The sequence below is a fragment of the Mustela nivalis genome (genome assembly GCF_964662115.1).
Source record: "Mustela nivalis genome assembly, chromosome: 10".
Classification (NCBI taxonomy): Eukaryota; Metazoa; Chordata; class Mammalia; order Carnivora; family Mustelidae; genus Mustela; species Mustela nivalis.
The window spans coordinates 102,481,755-102,501,436 of NC_139029.1; the positions used below are offsets into that span (position 1 = coordinate 102,481,755).

At 39.7% G+C, this 19,682-nt stretch overlaps 1 protein-coding gene across 2 annotated transcripts in view; it reads right to left on the reverse strand.

Annotated features, from left to right (window-relative positions):
- Positions 1 to 964: 964 nt before the first annotated feature.
- Positions 965 to 19,682, reverse strand: part of LRIG2 (leucine rich repeats and immunoglobulin like domains 2) — a 67,948-nt gene continuing 49,230 nt past the window's right edge. For both annotated transcript variants that reach the window (XM_082685042.1, XM_082685043.1), the window contains exons 13-18: positions 14,393 to 14,713; positions 13,102 to 13,383; positions 10,896 to 11,345; positions 9,919 to 10,068; positions 8,011 to 8,301; positions 965 to 6,088 (exon numbers count right to left, since the gene is read on the reverse strand). In XM_082685042.1, coding sequence (XP_082541168.1) covers positions 5,862 to 6,088; positions 8,011 to 8,301; positions 9,919 to 10,068; positions 10,896 to 11,345; positions 13,102 to 13,383; positions 14,393 to 14,713 — 1,721 coding nt within the window. In that variant the 3' untranslated portion in view covers positions 965 to 5,861. The remainder of the gene's footprint in view (positions 6,089 to 8,010; positions 8,302 to 9,918; positions 10,069 to 10,895; positions 11,346 to 13,101; positions 13,384 to 14,392; positions 14,714 to 19,682) is intronic.

Consider the following 19,682-nt stretch of genomic DNA (forward strand, 5'->3'; position numbering starts at 1 on the left):
CCACAATGGAAGTCATCAATGTCCAGAGGGCTTTTTCTTCAAGCATTTCTGAAGACCACAGACACAATACTGTGTTCGGAACTAGAAGATATCAGTGGGGGAAATTCTGAATGTGAGACAGAAAATCTGGGTTCAAGTCCTGGCTTTACTGCCCAAAGGCTTTTTAACATTGTGTTAAGTGATCATCTCACTGAGCAGTTTCCTGAAGTACAAAAAAAAAAATGGAGATTAAAATCATCTACCCAATCTATATCTTAGGAGACTCAAATAGATAATGTCTGTGGAATGCGCCCCATAAAGTACATGATAGGAATGGGATCGCGGGCCGAGCCAGAATAAAACAGGAGCTTCTGACAGTCTCAAAAGAAATAGTTCCAGGGGAACTAGATGGCTCAGTCGGTTAAGGGTCTACCTTTGGCTCAGGCCATGATCCCGGGGTCCTAGGATCAAGCCCTGAGTCAGGCTCCCTGCTCAGTGGGCAGTCTGCTTCTCCCTCTCTCTCTGTTGCTCTCCCTGTTTGTGCTCTCATGCTCTGTCAAATAAAACCTTAAAAAAAACAAGTTGCTAATACAGTAGAGTGAGAAAGTTGATCAGAGTATTAACATTCTTCGAGTATTTTCTTAATTTTGAATTAGAAAATGATGCCTTCAAATCTTTCCCTATTTAGAAAGCACTCTTATTTTCTAATGAACTGTTAAGTGTATTTGTTTCCATCCACACTACCAGGCATCTAACATCACAGCAGACACGATGACAGGCAAAGGGCACACGGCGCAGGCCCTTGGGAAGCACAGGGCTGTAAGGTGTTCCGATGGCAGACTCCAGACACTATGTGACTCAAACACAGCAGGAACGAGAGGTGCCATAACTTGTACAACTCTTTGGTGACCCTCTCAAAGGACCACAAACTTAAAAATATACCACTTCACTCCTATATGTCAGGCGACAGAAAACCAGAAAATCATAATGTATTTTAGCTTTATTGGAGACATATTACAGTAGACAAACAAGTAGACAAACACATGCCTTATAAAATATACATTCTCATGTGTGAGAAAATATAAATAGATACTAGGAAAGGACCACACTGAAAAACAACTTGGCTTAGAACTCTCTTTCAATACATCTGGTATCAGGGCTACTCAGATTGACATCCTCTGTGGGAAGAAGAGGGAACAGGAGAGGGTAGAAATAGTCTCTCTATGGATCAAGAGGCCACTTTAAGTAGCCAAGAGATATACTCCAAGAGCACTTGACCACCTGATGATCGATTTCTTTTTCAAGACGGTTTAGTTGATAAAGGATCACTTTACTCTTTCTAATCTAAAAACAGGTTCAAATCAAGTTGTTTTTTCACCCTCACCCCACTCATTGGTGGAGATAATTGGGACCACTAAGAAACACTCAACACACAACCTGAAGGGAGCAGGTCCAAATATTACTCTTCACACACACACACACACACACACACACACACACACACACACCAACACATGCACACATGTGCATACAGACACACACACATGTCCCTACCTCTTATTACCCACAACATCTTCAGATGATTCATGGGCTTGCAGGTGTTGTTTTGTAAAGAGCAGCTTGTAATATATCTCTTAATTCAGAGCTTGTTATTTTCATCAACAAACCAGGCAGTTGTCCGGAAAAGGAAAAAAAAAAATTAAGGCTAACTGATGTTGGTTGAGACAGCACTCTAAACAAAAAAGTTCTAAGTTAGAAGCAGAAGGGAAAAACATCTGCCAGACTGAACTGGGAAAGAGGACACGTCAGAGAAGAATGAGACATTCCTTGCAGGTTGCCAAAAATCTCAGCTCAACCTTGGAAGGCCCAACTACTTCACATTACCTCTGCAATCGGCATTAAGAAGCAAACTCAAAAATGGAGCACACAGCATGAAATGGCAGTAAATTTACCTCTGTTGCTCCATTACCTCCTAGTATTCCGGTGAATATTAAAATGATTGGAAAGGCTCCAACACCCTTGGGTAAAATACTGGGTGCAAAGCTGAACACCACAATTCCAACCCCATTCCAACTGGAGTCCTACTGATAAGAAGAAACAGGCATAAAAATTAAAGAGTAAAAAGGAGGGTCATAATACATTATATAGGCTCTTAAAGTTTTTAGTATGCTAATGCCATTTCTGTTACTAACTAGTTATAGATTTCTTCAGAAGCGTAAGCCCAGACTTTGATGTTTTTAGCCATTAACAGGAAAGTCTCCTTTTGTCAACCAAAAACCAAAACTCTTGAACTGAAAAAAATTTAAGTGCTCTATACTTACTGTATATAAAGAATTTTGAAAGGAAATGTTTTAAGACTGTTAGATTGCTTCTGGAAATTTCCAGTGGTAAAACTGAAAGAGACCTGAAAGTCATCTTGCCCATATTCCATTCTAAGTGCAGAAATTTCTTCAACGCTATTAACAGCGTTAATATCAGCATTAATTATCTGGCTTCCACTGTGACTTTTCCCACAAAACACTGATTATTCCAATTATTGGGCAAACCTAATTGTGGAGAATTAGTTTATACAGAATTACTAGCAAGTGTTTACTGTACCTCCCTGTTACCTTGTGCCTCACAGAATGGGAGCAGACATGACCTCTGTCCTCAAGAATAAAAACAGTGAATTTAATCCTAATTCATGGCAACACTTCAAGGTATTAAAGACTTTTATTGTATCTCCCATCTCTTAGGAAAATGGATAAGAGTCTAAGTTGCTAGATAACTTAATGTTGCTTTTACAACCCCACAATGGGCAGTGTGAAGGCAACTATTTTTAAATAGGAAAGTTACCTTTCAGAAAAATACACATAAAACTCTCAGAGTGGCACATTAGAGGGTTCCTGATACTTCGTATCCCCCAGAGTAACTTGCACAACTAGGGAGAGCAATTTAGAAGCTGCTGAATGACAGAAAGCCAATGGCTTATATAGAGACCACGTGCCAGTGCAGACTTAAAGGAAGATGCTATTTCTTCTTCCAAGTAAGACTTGAAGATCAATGTAAAAGGGGCACAACTTAAGAGAACTTATATATCTCTACTGATACAAGGTGGTAACTGGATGAGGAGCAGAGAGTATTTCTCCTGGCATTTTAGTTTGCCTTGCTTAACAACAATCCTGATTAAAAGAGGCATTAGGGAGACATCACATTGCAGGGAAGGAACACTGATGAGCTTCTAACCCTGTGTACGGTAGATGGATAAATCACTGCTTGATCAAAAACATATGCAGTAACAAAAAATTCCAGGAAGCCCTTCTCCTAAGATTAGAATTTATTAAATTTATTATTTTTTTAAGACTAGTTTTGTTAAACTTCACGTTTAAACAAATTCTTGACTAGTTCCTTAGGTACTTTGGCAAGCTAGGAGCATGTGGGAAGGCATCTCACCATTGGTGCTAACGGAAGGGAGAACCTGGCCATTCAGGAGACCTGACTCTGACAGTCCTAAGAGGAAGAGGACCACCATATCCTAAGTTTTCTAGAACACTGGTTCGCACCCTGGTTTTCAGTCCTGTCACCCATAAGAGCTGATACTCACCTGCAGCCTCGCTCTAACTACCCCTTTTCACTCAAGAGAAGTCTGTCAGAATTTGAGTGAGAGTATCAGATAGTTACAGATCACCTGCATGAATGAAGACATCTGAAAGATAAGGGACTCACAGACTAGCTACAGATCAGCTGCAGCGCACCTCTCAACTGATTCCATGCTCTGGTGCGCGGCAGCACTGGCATTCAGACCCGCTGCCCCAGATGGCATCTGGTAGCTTCCATTGAGTCAACAGTCTTCCTTTACTGAGCCGGTTTCAAAGCAGAAGAGCTCTTCTCACAAATACATCTTACACTGTCCCTCCTGCTAAGGAGGAAGTGAATCTGGCTCAAGTCAGAGTAAGCAGCATCACTCTTGTTACACTAACAAATGTTTCATGAAAGCAGCTTTGTATTAGAGTAGCATAATCCTCCCTGGTCCTTGGAGGGATCACAAATTCACAGAACGTTACAGCTGGAAAGGGCTCTGGAGCATCTAGGAGAATGACCTTATTTCAGAAATGAGAAAATCTGGCTGCGAAGCAGACTCCTGCCCCTGACTACACAGCCAATATGGGGCAGAGCTAGGAATAAAATCAGGTCTCCTGATTCTACATCAGCCCTGTACAGATTAAAGTACAACCTAGTAAGGAAGAAGAGGAATCACAAATTGAAAGGATGGGAAAATAGTGATATTTAAGAAGTTTGAAGTAAAAATGAACAGAAGCTGACAGTTCAAAAAAGGAAAGAGAGAATAGCTTGGTGGTACAAAACCGTTAGAGACGGTTTGGGGAGAAAAAAACTAGGACTGACAACTACATGTAATTCAACTTTCTGGCAAAATATGAGTTTAGAACCCTTGAAATGCACAATAACTTAGAAATAGATATTTTCATTTAAGTGATGGAAGTTATCCAGCACGTAACTAGTACTCACTAGACTGAGTGGACAGAATCTGACAGCCTAGGGTAAGGAAATCTGAAAGCACAAAGCAAAAAAGAACTTTAGTTCATTACATTCCATTATAAAGTCCTTTGTTCACATAAAGCTTTTCGCAATCAAAAATTCAAGAGAACTTTTTGGCTTAAATAATCACTTGTATAGAACAAGGAAAACACTCTAAAGCTTTGTAAGAATTTGTGCACATTCAACTTATTCCCCAAAGCACTCTTCCCTTAAGATACACTGTGCATTGGCAGAAGAGATATTAAAAACAAAACAAAAAAAAACCCCAAAAAACAGAAAAGAAGCAATCTTTGGTTTCCTCATCACCTAAATACTTTGCTGAAAGAAGGTATTCCCAAAAGAAATTTTCCTTTGTCTCTGTGCACATGACTATGATAAGACAGACTGCTAGTCTTTTGAGTCTTTTTATGCTAGAAAGGTAATACTACCTGGCACTTGTAAACAGATGGCAAACGATTAGACATATGAACTTTTAGGTCTGAGTAAAGAAGCTAATTAGACCAAGACTGTGTTTGTGTGTATGCAATCACTAGGTTCCCTGCCTCTATACATATACTTCTTACCAAACATATTTTTAAAACTTCAAACAAAGTCTTTAGGTTCACTAAACCAAGTCATACAAAATCTGTGGTCTGAGACGCTGCTGTCAATATTATTAACTGGGTATTATATATAATTCTGGCATATCAAAAATATTTACAATGCAGCCAACACATATGGTCAATGAATACAAAAATTATTTATAAATGCACATATATTTACAATGAGATCCCTGGGTGATAAGGACCAAAAAAAAAAAAAGATTCACAAGAATACAAAACCCTTTGATGTGGTAACAATTGGTCAAGCCTGGGATTCTTGTCAAAGACCTTGAATATCAAAGCCCTGGTCTCAACTAGATGCTTAAAACCACTGAAGAATCCCAGACACACTTCCCAGAGGGCTCCAAAGTTATTCTGTTCCTGGAAGACACACCAGAACAGTGATGTTTTCTCAGAATCATTCTGCAGGTTGAGACAATCCAGCATGTTAAGCAGCAATGAGACTCCCTAACAGTGCACAGCTGGGCACATCCCCGTGGAACCATCAGCAAGAACGTTTTGTCCTGTATTTTCCTCTGCCCATGTTGCACAGGTTTTATTAGATGTACCCATTTCTGTCAGCCATTTTCCCTTCTTCATCAGGAATAAGCCCAAATAAATGCCTGGCGTACCTCAGTGGGGTCAGATGTAATTGCAGATGGGGTAAAGCAAATGCTGACTTTGGGGTTTCTTCTGAACTCTGAGGTAGTAAATACAAAATGAAGTAACTTGAGTCTCTGCCCACATCTCTTTCTGGAGTGAGTTTCATGTGCCCTCACTACCATCCTGAATGTTCCGAGTCCTACTAAAATCAAAAGCATGGTCGTGCAACCTGTGACAAGGCGTGGGGGAGGCGGAACAGTCTGGGCCACTCTCTGCCAGACCCTCATTTTGATGGACTTGTGGTGGCTCAAGGACTGGCTGCTGGGAAAAGGGAGGATGAGGCAAGCCTAGCTCTTTGCTTATGTTCCACAGAGGCCGCGGCAACGTTTCTGAAAATGAAAGATAACAATCAGTGGCGAATGGAAATTCAAAATTAATGGTTTAAAACTTCATTTTCTTTTATCCAAATTCTCCCAGAAATAAAGATACCCAGTATTCCTGAATAAGGACATTGAGAGTAAATGTACACTTCTCATCTTCTTAGCAACAGCTAATAAAAGAAAACAAAATAGAAACTAGAACCATGGTCTTTCAACAAGCTTAACCAATTATTTACTGAAACCATATAATATGTCCTCTGCTTTCATCTACGATTAGTGCTTCTGCTGCTGCAAAATTTAAAAATACAATCTTTAGACACATGGAAACAGATTAAAATAGTATCCCTACTGTAGTGAAAGTTGCATTATACAAAAATCACCGATTTAACACAGCCATTACATCTTTAAATAACAAATGAGCGTTTTAAAAATAAACTATTTCCCTCCAGCTTCTAGCATGCCAGTAATCCTAACAATAAAGTAATAATGAAAAGCAACAATTTTAAATCCAATTATTATACTTTGAGACTCTGGTCTCAAAGATAATACATCTCTCATTCACCTTACTTACTGCAGTGGTGAGCTCTTTCCCCAATGAATATTTGCTGAAAGCTATATTAACTTCATGGGGATACATTTTGGAAAAAGTCAGGCAAACATTCTGGAAACAAACACTCAGAAATAAAAACAAAACCCATGTGTTAAAGTAAGCTAAGGCAGGGTTTCTTAAGCTCTGACGTGCATACAAATAACCTAGGGATCTTGTTAAAAAAAAAGACTCTGGTTCACTGGGTCCAGGGTGGGAACCTTGGTCTGCATTTCTAGGTAATGCTGAAGCTGAGACCACTCTGTGAATAGCAAGGAGTGAGAGCGCCCCAGGTAGGAATGAGCAATGCACCAAAGCACTCATTTGCTGATCTCCTCACTTACACACCAAGGCAACAATTGAGACCTCTCCGAAATGAAGAAAAAGGTACACTGCATTTTTTGTTCTACTTAAAGCCTTTTTAGGTGTGTAACTCTTTTAGGACATGGGAACACGGAATTAGTGTTGGTGCCCTTCTTTCACGGACAATGAACTTTAAAGCCAAGAGACTAGCTTCAGTGAGTGACAGTACACTTTTCTCTGACTTGTACCGTCTTTGGAAATCTTTGGAGTTGGTCTCTGAATTAAGAACAACAGAACACATCTTAAAAGTCCCAAGTCAGATCATTCCCTCCTACCAAAAGCACCCCTGGAAGCACCTGCAGGCCTCAGCTCTACCCAATTTCCTGTGCTCTTCCATTTTAGGCTGACAAGAGGGTGACAGCTGATGAAAAACCTGGACGGCCAGAGGACATGCTCAGCAGAGCCCCTCATGGTCTAGAAAGAGTTCCGTTTTACTGACCAAGTTGTTACCAAATGCCTTCTCTGCACAATGTGACTTGTGTTTCTTCTCCTGGGTCATCCCACAACTGCTTCCCCGCTTTGGGACCTGATCATAAGGCCTCACAGACGAAATCAAACACTGGCTAAGTGATACTGTCATTCAGTATTTACCCTCTAGAACAGCAACCAAATCATTTTTAAATCTTCTCAGGAAAAATCTCCACCAAATTATATCCTCAGCATTTCCAATCACCATTATTTAAATAAAGATGGAAAAAAATTAAACCTATATGAAACTTTTTTAAAGCTTTTTCTATATGGCTTCTGAATTTTTAGAAGTGTGATCTTGATACTCCCACAGAAGCTGTTTCCATCCTACTGATGCAGATGTCTCTAATTCTAATCTCTGAAAATCTCTGGCCCTAGTTTATACCAGCTAGCTGTAGCTAATTACTCTATTATCCCAATTTGTTTGCTTCCTGTCAAATCAGAATGCTACTTAGATGACGGAAAAATCAAGTAGGTAAGAGTAAAAACAAAGTAAAAAGACTGTGTCCTTTACCACTATTCATCTGTGTGGACGTAAGTTTCTTCTCATTTATCCTCTCATGGTTGGTGGGAAAGGCAGCCATCTCTTTGTCTGCTGATGACACCAGGCTCTCCAGGGTAGGGGCATCTGGGGGAGGATGTGCCAAATATGTCTCTTTGGGCATCTGGACCATGAGGCTGGACAGTGTCTGATCTAGAACATCCTCCTCAGCAATATACGTGTACGGGCAGTATTCTCGGGTCCTGGAGTAGATGTTGGCATTGTCATAACAATCTGAGCAAATAACCCGGGTACCAGGACCACCTGATGACGACACAGGAAAGAATCCTTCAGTTAAGGAGTCAGCTTTGCCAATCACCAGTTTTCTGCACCAGCCATCCCCATTTTCACCGCAGCTGGCACTGACTGAGCACTTACTTGATAAATCAGGTAAAATCTCAAGGTCCTTCTGTGCATTAACTAATTTAATCCTCACGGCATCCCTATGAGGTGGGTACTATTATTACCCCCATTTTACAGACGGGGTAACTACAACACAGAGACATGAGAGAACTTGCTCCAAAACACTGCTATAACACACGGCTGAAAACTTGGGCTCTCTGGCTCCGGGGCCCATGCCCTTAAACGCTACGGTAAACCACTTCTGTCCAGCCTGGATAAGGTGATGCCCAATTCAAGGGAACGAAGATGCAGCTGCACTGTGCTGTAAGACACAGGTCTGGCTGAAGCGAACTAAAGCAGAGAACAAGGACTAAGGAGGACTTCACTTCATAAAGCCAGCATTACTTTCATGAGTCAAGGAATTAAGCAACACTCATGGCTTAAAGTACCCCTAGAGAAAGCCTCTGATGGTCAAGAGTCCTGTCTGACACATGTGTGTGTCTGGCAGAGGTAAAGTTTAATAACGAGCTCCCCAGACTGTTATGTGCTTTGAAAACTGTTCAAAGAGAAAAAAGTGAGTGAGAAATAAAGAGCAAGTAACTTCCTGATCAAGCAACAGTGTTACAACTGGAAGTTAGTTTGGCCCAGAAAGCAGTGTTATTTCCCACCAATTTCAAAGAGCAGAGGCATTTAAAGATTCTTTTAAATGCTAGAAGTAACCCCTCTTTCCATGGAAAGCCAAAATAAAATCCAATTTAGCGATGAAACCGATAAATTCTGTTAGCTCAGCCTAAAAAAAATCTCCATATGAATAGAAAAGGCCTTTCATTTGTACAGTGCTGGAAGGACTACACCTATTTGTTGAAAGGATCTATGAGAATCCTGAGGGAAGTGCTTTACTTTACCGCTTCTTTACTTTAAATGAGAAAGTTAAAGCTCAGATTTCAGTAACTTGTTCATGGTCCCAGAGCCGAAAAAAGGAACTAGGAATCAAACCCAATTCTTTTATCCCTTAATTCACCTCCCTGAGTTCTGTCACTCCCTGAAGGAAGGGGGGAGTGGGGAAGAGAAGTAGTACTGAGAAGCCAAGTTAATTAGGGAACATCTTGTATCTCTCTGATTTCTCCAACATATGCTGAGAATCATCACTGCCCTTTAAACTTCAGCGACTATCAACCAGTCAGCAGGAGACACAAACCACCCCTGGTTATGGTCTAAAGAATGCTCATGCCTTAAAAAGACAAGACCCCTCAAAAAAGTTTCAAGAGCACCTCCTTCTCATAATAATACTTTGGTTTGGGAGACTTTGCTGGGTACACCAATCCCTTGTTTTGGGATGTGTTTCTTCTGTCAGATGATTTTCTTCTCTGGTACGATTTCAGTCGATTTCCATCCATCCTATTTCTCAGGCAGTCCAATGTTTTCACGGAGTATCTTACTTTAAAATGTTGTATCAGGTTAATGGGAAAACTACACGCTGACAAATAAATTCAACAAAATAGGCCAAAATTATAAGCATATACAACAAAGAGTCAGTACCATCAGCGCCTTTGTGTAAATATCCATTGGCAGGAGGCATAAGTTGCTGATGACTGCCTGCCTCAGAGTTGCTGTAGCCTTCTTGTGGCTCTGACAGTGTTCCTTGGGAAGACAAGTAGCTGGGAATGTCTGCAGGCAGATTAAGCTCCTCTGTAAAAGAGACATCTGTAACTTTCAAATTACATTAGGCAACACTCAGAAGACTACAGTGCAAATGTGCTCCCCTTTGATATACCCACTGGCCAGGAAAATGTTATCTAACTAGGAACAGGTCTTAGGATCTTCCCCCCAAACTCTTTCTTGCTAAAATTCTTTTCAAAGATTCATTTAAAAAGTATTACTAAAAGAGGCAAATCCTAAAGTCTAAAATCTAGTCCACAGGCATACTTTCACTGTCTGACTGAGCCTCTTCTCTTTCAGGATTTCAGGGAAGAGGTGTGAAAGGCCAATCCCAGTCAGAAGGGCTCCACTCTTTGCCCACAGAGAAGCTTTGACGGAAATGAGCCTTAGGCATTAAAGAAAGAAGGTGCACCTGTACCATGTTTATAAGAGCAAAGTTTGGGGGAACTATCTAAAAATTCTTAAAATTATTCATCGGATGGGTGCCTGGGTGGCTCAGTGGGTTAAGCCTCTGCCTTCAGCTCAGGTCATGATCCCAGGACCCTGGGATTGAGCCCCACATTGGGCTCTCTGCTCAGCAGGGAGCCTCCTTCCCAAACACCCACCCCCCACCCCAGCCTGCCTCTCTGCCTACTTGTGATATGTCAAATAAATACATAAAATCTTAAAAAAAAAAAAAAAGATTCATTGGAGACATTCCATTATTTCAATGAAGTTGGACATTTTAACAAAAAAAACTCTTCCTTCTACCATATATAAAGGAACAAAGCTCCATAGCTTTTTCTATTTTATAATAAATTGTATACTACATTCCTGACTCAAGTACAAGCTGTAGGTATCAACTGAGTACAACTCACCTGTGTTTGTGATACTGTAGTCTTCATTCTTCCTTCTCATGTGGTAAATAACAATAACCCAGATCAAAGAGGTGCCCACAACACAGCAGACCACAACAATGATGACAATGCCAACTGTGGTCCAGCCATCATCTTCATGCCCAATGCTACTCTGGGAAGAGTCACAATTGGGAGATGAAATGACATTTAGGTAAATGTGACCACGTTCTGTCCCAAGGGTGTTAGACATAATGCAGGTGTATTTCCCAGCATCTTCCAGGCCAGCATCGACAATGATGAGAAGCTGGTTGGCTGCCGCAAAGAAGTGCCGTTCTGTCACCAGCAGTGGCCCGTCATCTTTGGTCCAGTTGAGACGAGGGGCAGGGCTCCCTCCAGCTATGCACTGTAATACTGCAGTCTCACCTCGGGTTACTGTCTTATCTTCCAGGGGTCTGATAAATGAGGGTGTCTCTAACAGAAAGAGTGTATAAAAAATCATGTTAAAACAATTTTATTTCTTAAATCCCACTGAATTAGATGAATGAGGTAATGATGCAATAAGTAGGCAATTTCAGGGGTGCCTGGGTGGCTCAGTGGGTTAATAAGCAGCCAACTCTTGATTTTAGCTCAGGTCATAATCTATAGATCCTGGGATCGATGCTCAGCATGCAGTCTGCTTGAGATTCTCTCTCTCCCTCTCCCTCCCCCTAGGATAAATAAATAAATCTTTAAAAATAATAATAATAATAATAAGTTGGGGCATCTGGGTGGCTCCATGGGTTAAAGCCTCTGCCTTCGGCTCAGGTCATGATCCCAGGGTCCTGGGACTGAGCCCCACTTCAAGCTCTCTGCTCAGCAGGGAGTCTGCTTCCCTTCCTCTCTCTCTCTGTGTGCCTCTCTGCCTATTGTGATCTCTATCAAATGAATAAATTAAAAAATCTTAAAAAAAAAAAAAAGTAAGCACTTTCATATACTCATGGAAAGATTAGAAGTTAGTGTTCAGAAAAGCAAAAGCCTCAAAAATCTTATCTTACTAATTCTACCTTAGGCAAGCTATCCTAAGCAAGGAAGTCAAAAAGATTTATACATGAACAGGTTTATTATGAAATTAGTTGTAATTTTTAAAAATAAAGGAAAAGATCTTTAAATCTAACAGGAAAGGTTGTTAAATAAACCATAGTACAAATACATGATATTTTTTGAAGACTTAATGATAGAGTAACCCTTATGATACAGTATTTAAGAGGGAAAAAGTAGGTACATAACTTCATGAAAATGTGTTTTTTAAAAAGTCCAGCATATGCCAAAATCTTTAACAGTGTTTTAGTGACTTTCCCTTTTTCTAATTTTCTATATATCCTACATTTTTAAAACGATATACTTATTTTTCTGATTACACAAGGAAATAACACAAACTAACAAACTTTTAAAAAACCTAACATAAGGGGCGCCTGGTGGCTCAGCAGGTTAAAGCCTCTGCCTTAGGCCCAGGTTATGATCCCAGGGTCTTGGGATAGAGTCCCGCATCAGGCTCTCTGCTCACCAGGGAGCCTGCTTCCTCCTCTCTCTCTGCCTGCCTCTCGGCCTACTTGTGATCTCTGTCTGTCAAATAAATAAATAAAGTCCATTAAAAAAAATAAATAAAAAATAAAAAACCTAACATCAAGGGAAAACAGAGAACTAGAAAGCAGAATCTGCCTTTGGGTTGAGTATGAAGAAAAGTATTCTCATAAGAAAAAAAAAATAGGCTTGTCAGAGGAACTTAGGGAAAAGACATTTTATTTTACCATAACACAGAATCAAGAGGCATACACTGGAAGAGAACAGGAAATCTAACCAAAGTTGGTAATTTTTATGCATTAATTTTTTTTTCAAAAATGAGTTAGAGGAGAAACAAATTGTCTTGAGTGGTCTGTGAAGCAGTATAAAACAACTGCAAACCCACTGGTGAATACTAGAAAAAAACATGTTTGAATTAGAAACCTCCAAGGGGGCAAGGTAACAGGATAAGGGGATTTGAATTTTCAAATTCATGTGATGAAGATCTCTAATTCTGCCCTCACTGCTTTTGCAGATTTCAGTTTTCTGATCCACTAACATGGTGACCAAGATATAAGGATCACTATTAAAATCTCAAAGTTGGATCTTCTCTGCCATTAAGACGAGAGTAGACCCTTAAATATAAAGGCTCCATCCAAACCAAGGACCCATGGGGCAGTACACATACCTAATACTGTGAGAGAGGCATTTGCTGAAAGGCCTCCGGCTATATTTTGTGCCATGCAGCTATAGACTCCCATGTCTTCTATTTTCACGTTGGCAATGAAGAAGACATCATCCTCAGGCATGACATGCATGCGTCTTTCTCGAGCTGCAGGAAAGTCGGTGCCACCATCTTTCTGCCAAGAAATCTGAGGTGCAGGGTGCCCCTCTGCAGCACACTCTAATCTGGCCATGGCACCAGTGCGGATAGTGAGATCCATTGGAGTTTTCAGGAAAGATGGCATCTCTGTTTCAAGAAAGATTACCGAAACAAAGTGGGTGGAGTGGTGGTGGTGGGAACATGAATACACACACACACACAAACACACACACACAAAGTACCAACTTGTAATATTCTATTTCTTTCAGAAGGCATGCTCTCTAGATTGACAGAAGCCATCTTTTCTCTTTGAACCTCAGAATACTTAGAGTACAGTGATGAATAAATTCTTCTAGAATGCAGACACACCTACTACCTGATCTCTCTGATGGGGACAGGAAAGGCAGAAGGCCACAAACCTTTCAGAACTCCGTACATTTATTATGACTCCCTTACTTAAGAGACTAAACAGTGCTCTCCAAGCTAACATCTACAAAGCTGACACGGCAAATGCATGTTAAAAAAAAATTTATACCAAAAAATAAAGAATACAAAAAATGTATGCCTTCAAAAATTTCATAAAACAACACTGAATTAAGACACAAGTATGTCCTTTGGTTGCACAAAACCTAACCTGTTTTAGTGATCCAATCCGATAGGTGACGATTAATCAAACTGTTCTGGAGAAGTTCTTTTTTTACAGCCACAGTGAAGAAGAGCATTAATTTAAAAAATGATTCTGTATGACTACATTTAGACAATGATAACAATCACTGCACCCAGAAATGTCCTAAATACTTCATTATTATAAAGCCCTGCGAACAGTGGCAGGAATACATTTCAGTTTTCAGAACAGAATTATGGTTCTAGAAAGAACAGAGAATTTCAAAAGAATTTTTTCAAAAGCAGAAACAACAAAAAAAGCAGCCTATCTCCTGGGGCCGTGAAACTTCCCCCCTCGCTTCCAACCAAGGACCAATTAGGGACATAACTGGACAAAACGGTAACCCAGTCTACATATTAGCACAACCTTAATTAATACAAAACACTAAAATCTCCCCTTCAAATGCCAGGCTTAGTCTCATTTTCTTATCCAAGTGGTTCAAAAATTGAACATGAAAAATCCTTCTAACCATCAGGGACCAGAACTCCTTACCATTCACAGTCAGTTTGGCTTTTTGAGAATAATTAGATCCAAAGTGATTAGTAACGATACACTGATATCTTCCTTCATCTGTGAAATTCACATTGAAAAGATGTAAGACACTCGTATATTCTAGAGCTTCTCCAGCTTGCTGCTGATAACGAACAAAATTCTCAACATCGATGTCATTCAGGATTTCACTGTCTTTGCGCCACACGGTAGACATGGGTGAGTCGCTGCTGCTCACTGCGGTGCACGTCAGAGTCACATTCATGCCTCTTAGAGCAACTGTATTTTCAGGATGCATTTTTATCTGTGGCTTGAGAAAATCATCTAAGAGAAAAAAATGGAGCAGGAGCCAAGTCACTCAATTTTAATTCTACACATTTTGAAACAAATAACGTAAAATTACTTGTTCTCTTTACAAAATGGCATATTAAGATTGACAAGCAACTACAGGGCTAGAATCCAATTCCTTTCTGTTCAAAAATGTGGGAAATGAGGCCCAGAGGGTCAAACAACGTGTTCAGAGACAAAGGGTGGATAGGGAACTCAGGTTTTCAAACTTCAGGGTTTAGCATATTTTCTTTTAAAAAAAAAAAAGATTTTATTTATTTATTTGACAGAGATCACAAGTAGGCAGAGAGGCAGGCAGAGAGGAGGGGGAATCAGGCTCCCTGCTGAGCAGAGAGCCCGATGCGGGGTCAATCACAGGACCCCAAGATCATGACCTGAGCCGAAGGCAGAGGCTTTAACCCACTGAGCCACCCAGGCGCCCCTAGCATACTTTCTACTATCACTCATGATCACTTACACTTAGAATGTATTTCTTAAGTACTACCAATTACTAGGAAAAAAGCAAAACCTAAATCCAAATCTCAAGACAAGTTCTAATCCTGTTAGCTCTCGTGAATATGTAGAGGCTACATATATAAACATATATATGATAAGACCCATTATCTTTTCCTTGCCAATAATGAAAATGGGGATTACATATTACATGTTACAATACTTACCTATTAATAAAACATTTGTGAGCACGTGGATGGTTCAGCTGGTTAAGTGTCGGACTCTTGATTTCAGCTCAGGTCATGATCCCGGGGTCCTGAGATCAGGCCCCACATTAAGGGCTACGCTCATAACAGAGTCTGCCTGTCTCTTTCCCTCTGCTCCTTCCCCTACACACACTCTCTCTCTGAATAAAATCTTTTTTAAAAAAAATTAAGCATTATTGGAACATACATCATATATGCATAACTCTCCCTTCAAACAGTGAGAAATTCCAAATAGGCTTAGGAATAGCTAATATACTACAGATTCATAAGTAATAGTATATTGTTAATATGTAAAAAACAATGTAAGTATTTTGTGGGCCTGAGCTTCCAAGTGTTCTAAGTATCTTTTAAGTAGATTATAAAAATAGATCTGGCAATATATGGGTATCTAAATAATCAGATACTAGTGACATGCAAGACAACTACGCTGATGTAAAAGTTCTAGTGACTAAAGCTAGTAATCAGTTACTCTACTTAAAAGGAAATTTAAGGGGCGCCTGGGTGGCTCAGTGGGTTAAAGCCTCTGCCTTCAGCTCAGGTCATGATCTCAGGGTCCTGGGATCAAGCCCTGCATCAGGCTCTCTGCTCAGCGGGGAGCCTGTTTCCTCCTCCCTCTCTCTCTCTCTCTCTGCCTGCCTCTCTGCCTACTTGTGATCCCTGTCTGTCAAATAAATAAATAAAATCTTAAAAAATAATAATAAAATAAAATAAAGGAAATTCAAGTGTAAAGGATAAATGCCCAAGTTGAGAAAGAATGATATAGATACATACTTCAAATTATGAGTACTGGAATTATGACAATGTTTTTTTTTTAAGATTTTATTTATTTATTTGACAGAGATCACAAGTAGTCAGAGAGGCAGGCAGAGAGAGTACAGGGAAGCAGGCTCTCTGCCAAGCAGAGAGCCTGATGCGGGGCTTGATCCCAGGACCCTGAGATCATGACTAGAGCTGAAGGCAGAGGCTTTAACCCACTGAACCACCCAGGCGCCCCTGGAATCAAGACAACTTTTACATGGTTGTCCTTCTACCCCCCAAAAAACTCTAAAACCCTGCCACCACTTTAGTCTTAAGAAACTGCATCAAAAATAGAAACTACATTCACACATTACTGGTGACAACATAAACAAGTGCTATCTTTCTGGAAAACAGCTGGTAGTACTTTTTAAGATCTACTTTAAAAAAAATCATTTTTGATTCAGGAATCTTACTACTGGATATTTATATTAAAGGTTAATAACCCGGGGCATCTGGGTGGCTCAGTGGGTTAAAGCCTCTGCCTTCGGCTCAGGTCATGATCCCGGGGTCCTGGGATCGAGCCCTGCATCAGGCTCTCTGTTCAGCAGGGAGCCTGCTTCCCCCCACCCATGCCTGCCTCTCTGCCTACTTGTGAACTCTGTCAAATAAATAAAATCTTAAAAAAATAAAAAATAAAGGTAACAACCCCCTAAAAGGGAAAGGCCTACATTCATAAAGATGCTGTTATACTATACTGACACTGAAAATGATCAATGAAGAACACACAGGAAAAAACTTGCTTATGATATATTAAGTCAAAGAGTACAAAATTAAATCTACGATTACAAAATATAAAAATTTCACAGAAGAACACAGAGAAATGGAAATAGATATGCTAGTTAGAAAGCATTCTGGTTGGGGTGCCTGGGTGACTCAGTTGTTTGGGTGTCTGCCTTCAGCTCAGGCATGACCCCAGGGTCCCAGAATTGAGCCCCGAATTGGGCTCCCGGCTCAGCGGAGAGCCCACTTCTCTCCCACTACTTGCCGCTCTGCCAACTTGTGCTCTGTCAAGTAAGTAAAAAAATAAACTAAAAAAATAAAAACTTTAAAAAAGTGAAAGCATCCTGGCTTAATTTTTTTCCATTCTGTTGTTAAGACAGTAAGTGTATGCCATGCATCTTTTCTGACAACAATGCTATGAAACTAGGAATCAACCACAAGGGGCATCCTGGGATCAAGCCCCACACTGGGCTCCCTGCTCTGTGGGATGCTGGCTTCTCCCTCTAGACCACTCCCCGGACTTGTGTTCCTTCTCTTCTTGTCTCTCTCTCTCTCTCTAATAAATAAATAAATAAATCTTTTTTTTAAAAAGAGAAAGAAAGAAAAAGAAAAAAAAAGAAATCAACCACAGTAAAAAATATAGAAAAGAGCACAATATATGGAGGTTAAATAACATGTTATTATACCACTGAATGGGATGGGCAGCCTGGCTGGCTTAGTTGATAGAGTGAGCATGTGGCTCTTGATCTCAGAGTTCTAAGTTCAAGCCCCATGTTATGTATAGAGATTACCTAAAAATAATTTTTTTTTGTTTTTAAGATTAGATTTATTTATTTATTTATTTGAGAGAAGAGAGTACATGGCAGGGCGGGGGTGTGGGACAGAGAAAGAGAGAGAATCTTTAAGCAGACTCTGCAGAGAGTAAAGCCCAATGTGGAACTTGATGCCATGACTCTGAGATCATGACCTGAGCTGAAACCAAGAGTCAGATACCTAACCAACTGTGACATCCAGATGTGCCCCCCAAATAATTTTTTTAATAAATAAACAAATAAAACAATGAGTTTGGGGCGGGGGGGGGGGGCCTGGGTGGCTCAGTGGGTTAAAACCTCTGCCTCAGGTCACGATCCCAGGTCATGATCCCAGGGTCCTGAGATCAAGCCCCGCATCGGGCTGTCTGCTCAGCAGGGAGGCTGCTTCCTCCTCTCTCTCTCTCTCTGTCCTGCTTCTCTGCCTACTTGTGATCTCTGTCAAATAAATAAATAAAATCTTTAAAAAAAAAAAAAAGAATGGGTCAACCAAGAAATCAAAGAAGAAATAAAGAATTACATGAAAACAAATGAAAATGAAAACAGAGTCCATAATCTGTGGGATACGACAAAAGTAGTTCTAAGAGGGAAGTTTACAACAATACAGACTTACCTCAAGAAGCAAGAAAAACCTTTAATAAACAACCTAACCTTACACCTAAAGAAACTAGAAAAAGAAAACCCAGTCCCAGCAAAAGATAGGAAATAATAAATTTAAGAGCAGAAATAAATGACATAGAAACTAAAAAAAAAAAATAACATCAATGAAACTAGGAGCTGGTTCTCTGAAAAGATAAAAAAAAAACTGATAAACCTCTAGGCAAGATTCACTTAAAAAGAGAGAGAGAGAGAAAGAGAGAAAGGACCCAGATAAATAAGATTACTAATGAAAGAAGAGAAACACCAATACAATATAAATATAAATAATTTTAACAAAGTATTATGAAAACCTAAGTATCAACAAATTCAACAACTTAGAAGAAATAGTTAAATTTCTAGAAAATATAACCCCCCAAAACTAAAGCAGGAAGAAATTTTTAAAAAGCTTTAACAGACCAATTACCAGCAATGAAACTGAATCAATAATCAAAAAATTCTCAAAAAACACCAGTCCAGGACCAGATGAATTCATAGTTGAATTCTACCAAACATTTAAAGAAGAATACCCATTCTTCTCAAACTATTCCAAAGAACACAAGAGGAAGGAAACTTCCAAATTCATTCTACGAAGCCATTATTACCCCAATACCAAAACCAGATAAAGACCTTACAAAAAGAGAACAGACCAATATCTCTTATGAATCTAGATGCAAAATCCTCAACAAAATATTACCAAATCAAATCCAATAAAATATTTTTAAAAATCATATACTGCAATCAAGAGGGATTTATTCCTGTAATGCAAGGATGATTTAATATGCACAAAACAATCAATGTGAGGCATCACATCAGTAAGAGAAAGGATAACAACCATATGATCATTTCAACAGATGCAGAAAAAGCATCTGACAAAAGTACAACATCCACTCATGATAAAAACCCTCTACTAAGTAGGTCTAAAGGGAACATATTTCAACATACTAAAGGTCTTAGATGAAAAACCCACAGCCAACATCATACTCAATGGTGAAAAACTGAGAGCTTTCCCCCTAAGGTCAAGAAAAAGACAAGATGTCCACTCTCAACATTGTTATCAACAGAGTACTATAAGTCCTAGCCACAGCAACCAGACAACATAAAGAAATAAAAAGTATCTGAATCAGTAAGGAGGAAGTAAAACTTCCACTATTTGCAGATGACATGATATTATATATAGAAAACCTTAAGACTCTACCAAAAAATACCCACTAGAACTGATAAATTCGGTAAGGTTGAAAAACACAAAATCAATGTACAGATATCTGTTGCATTCCTATACAC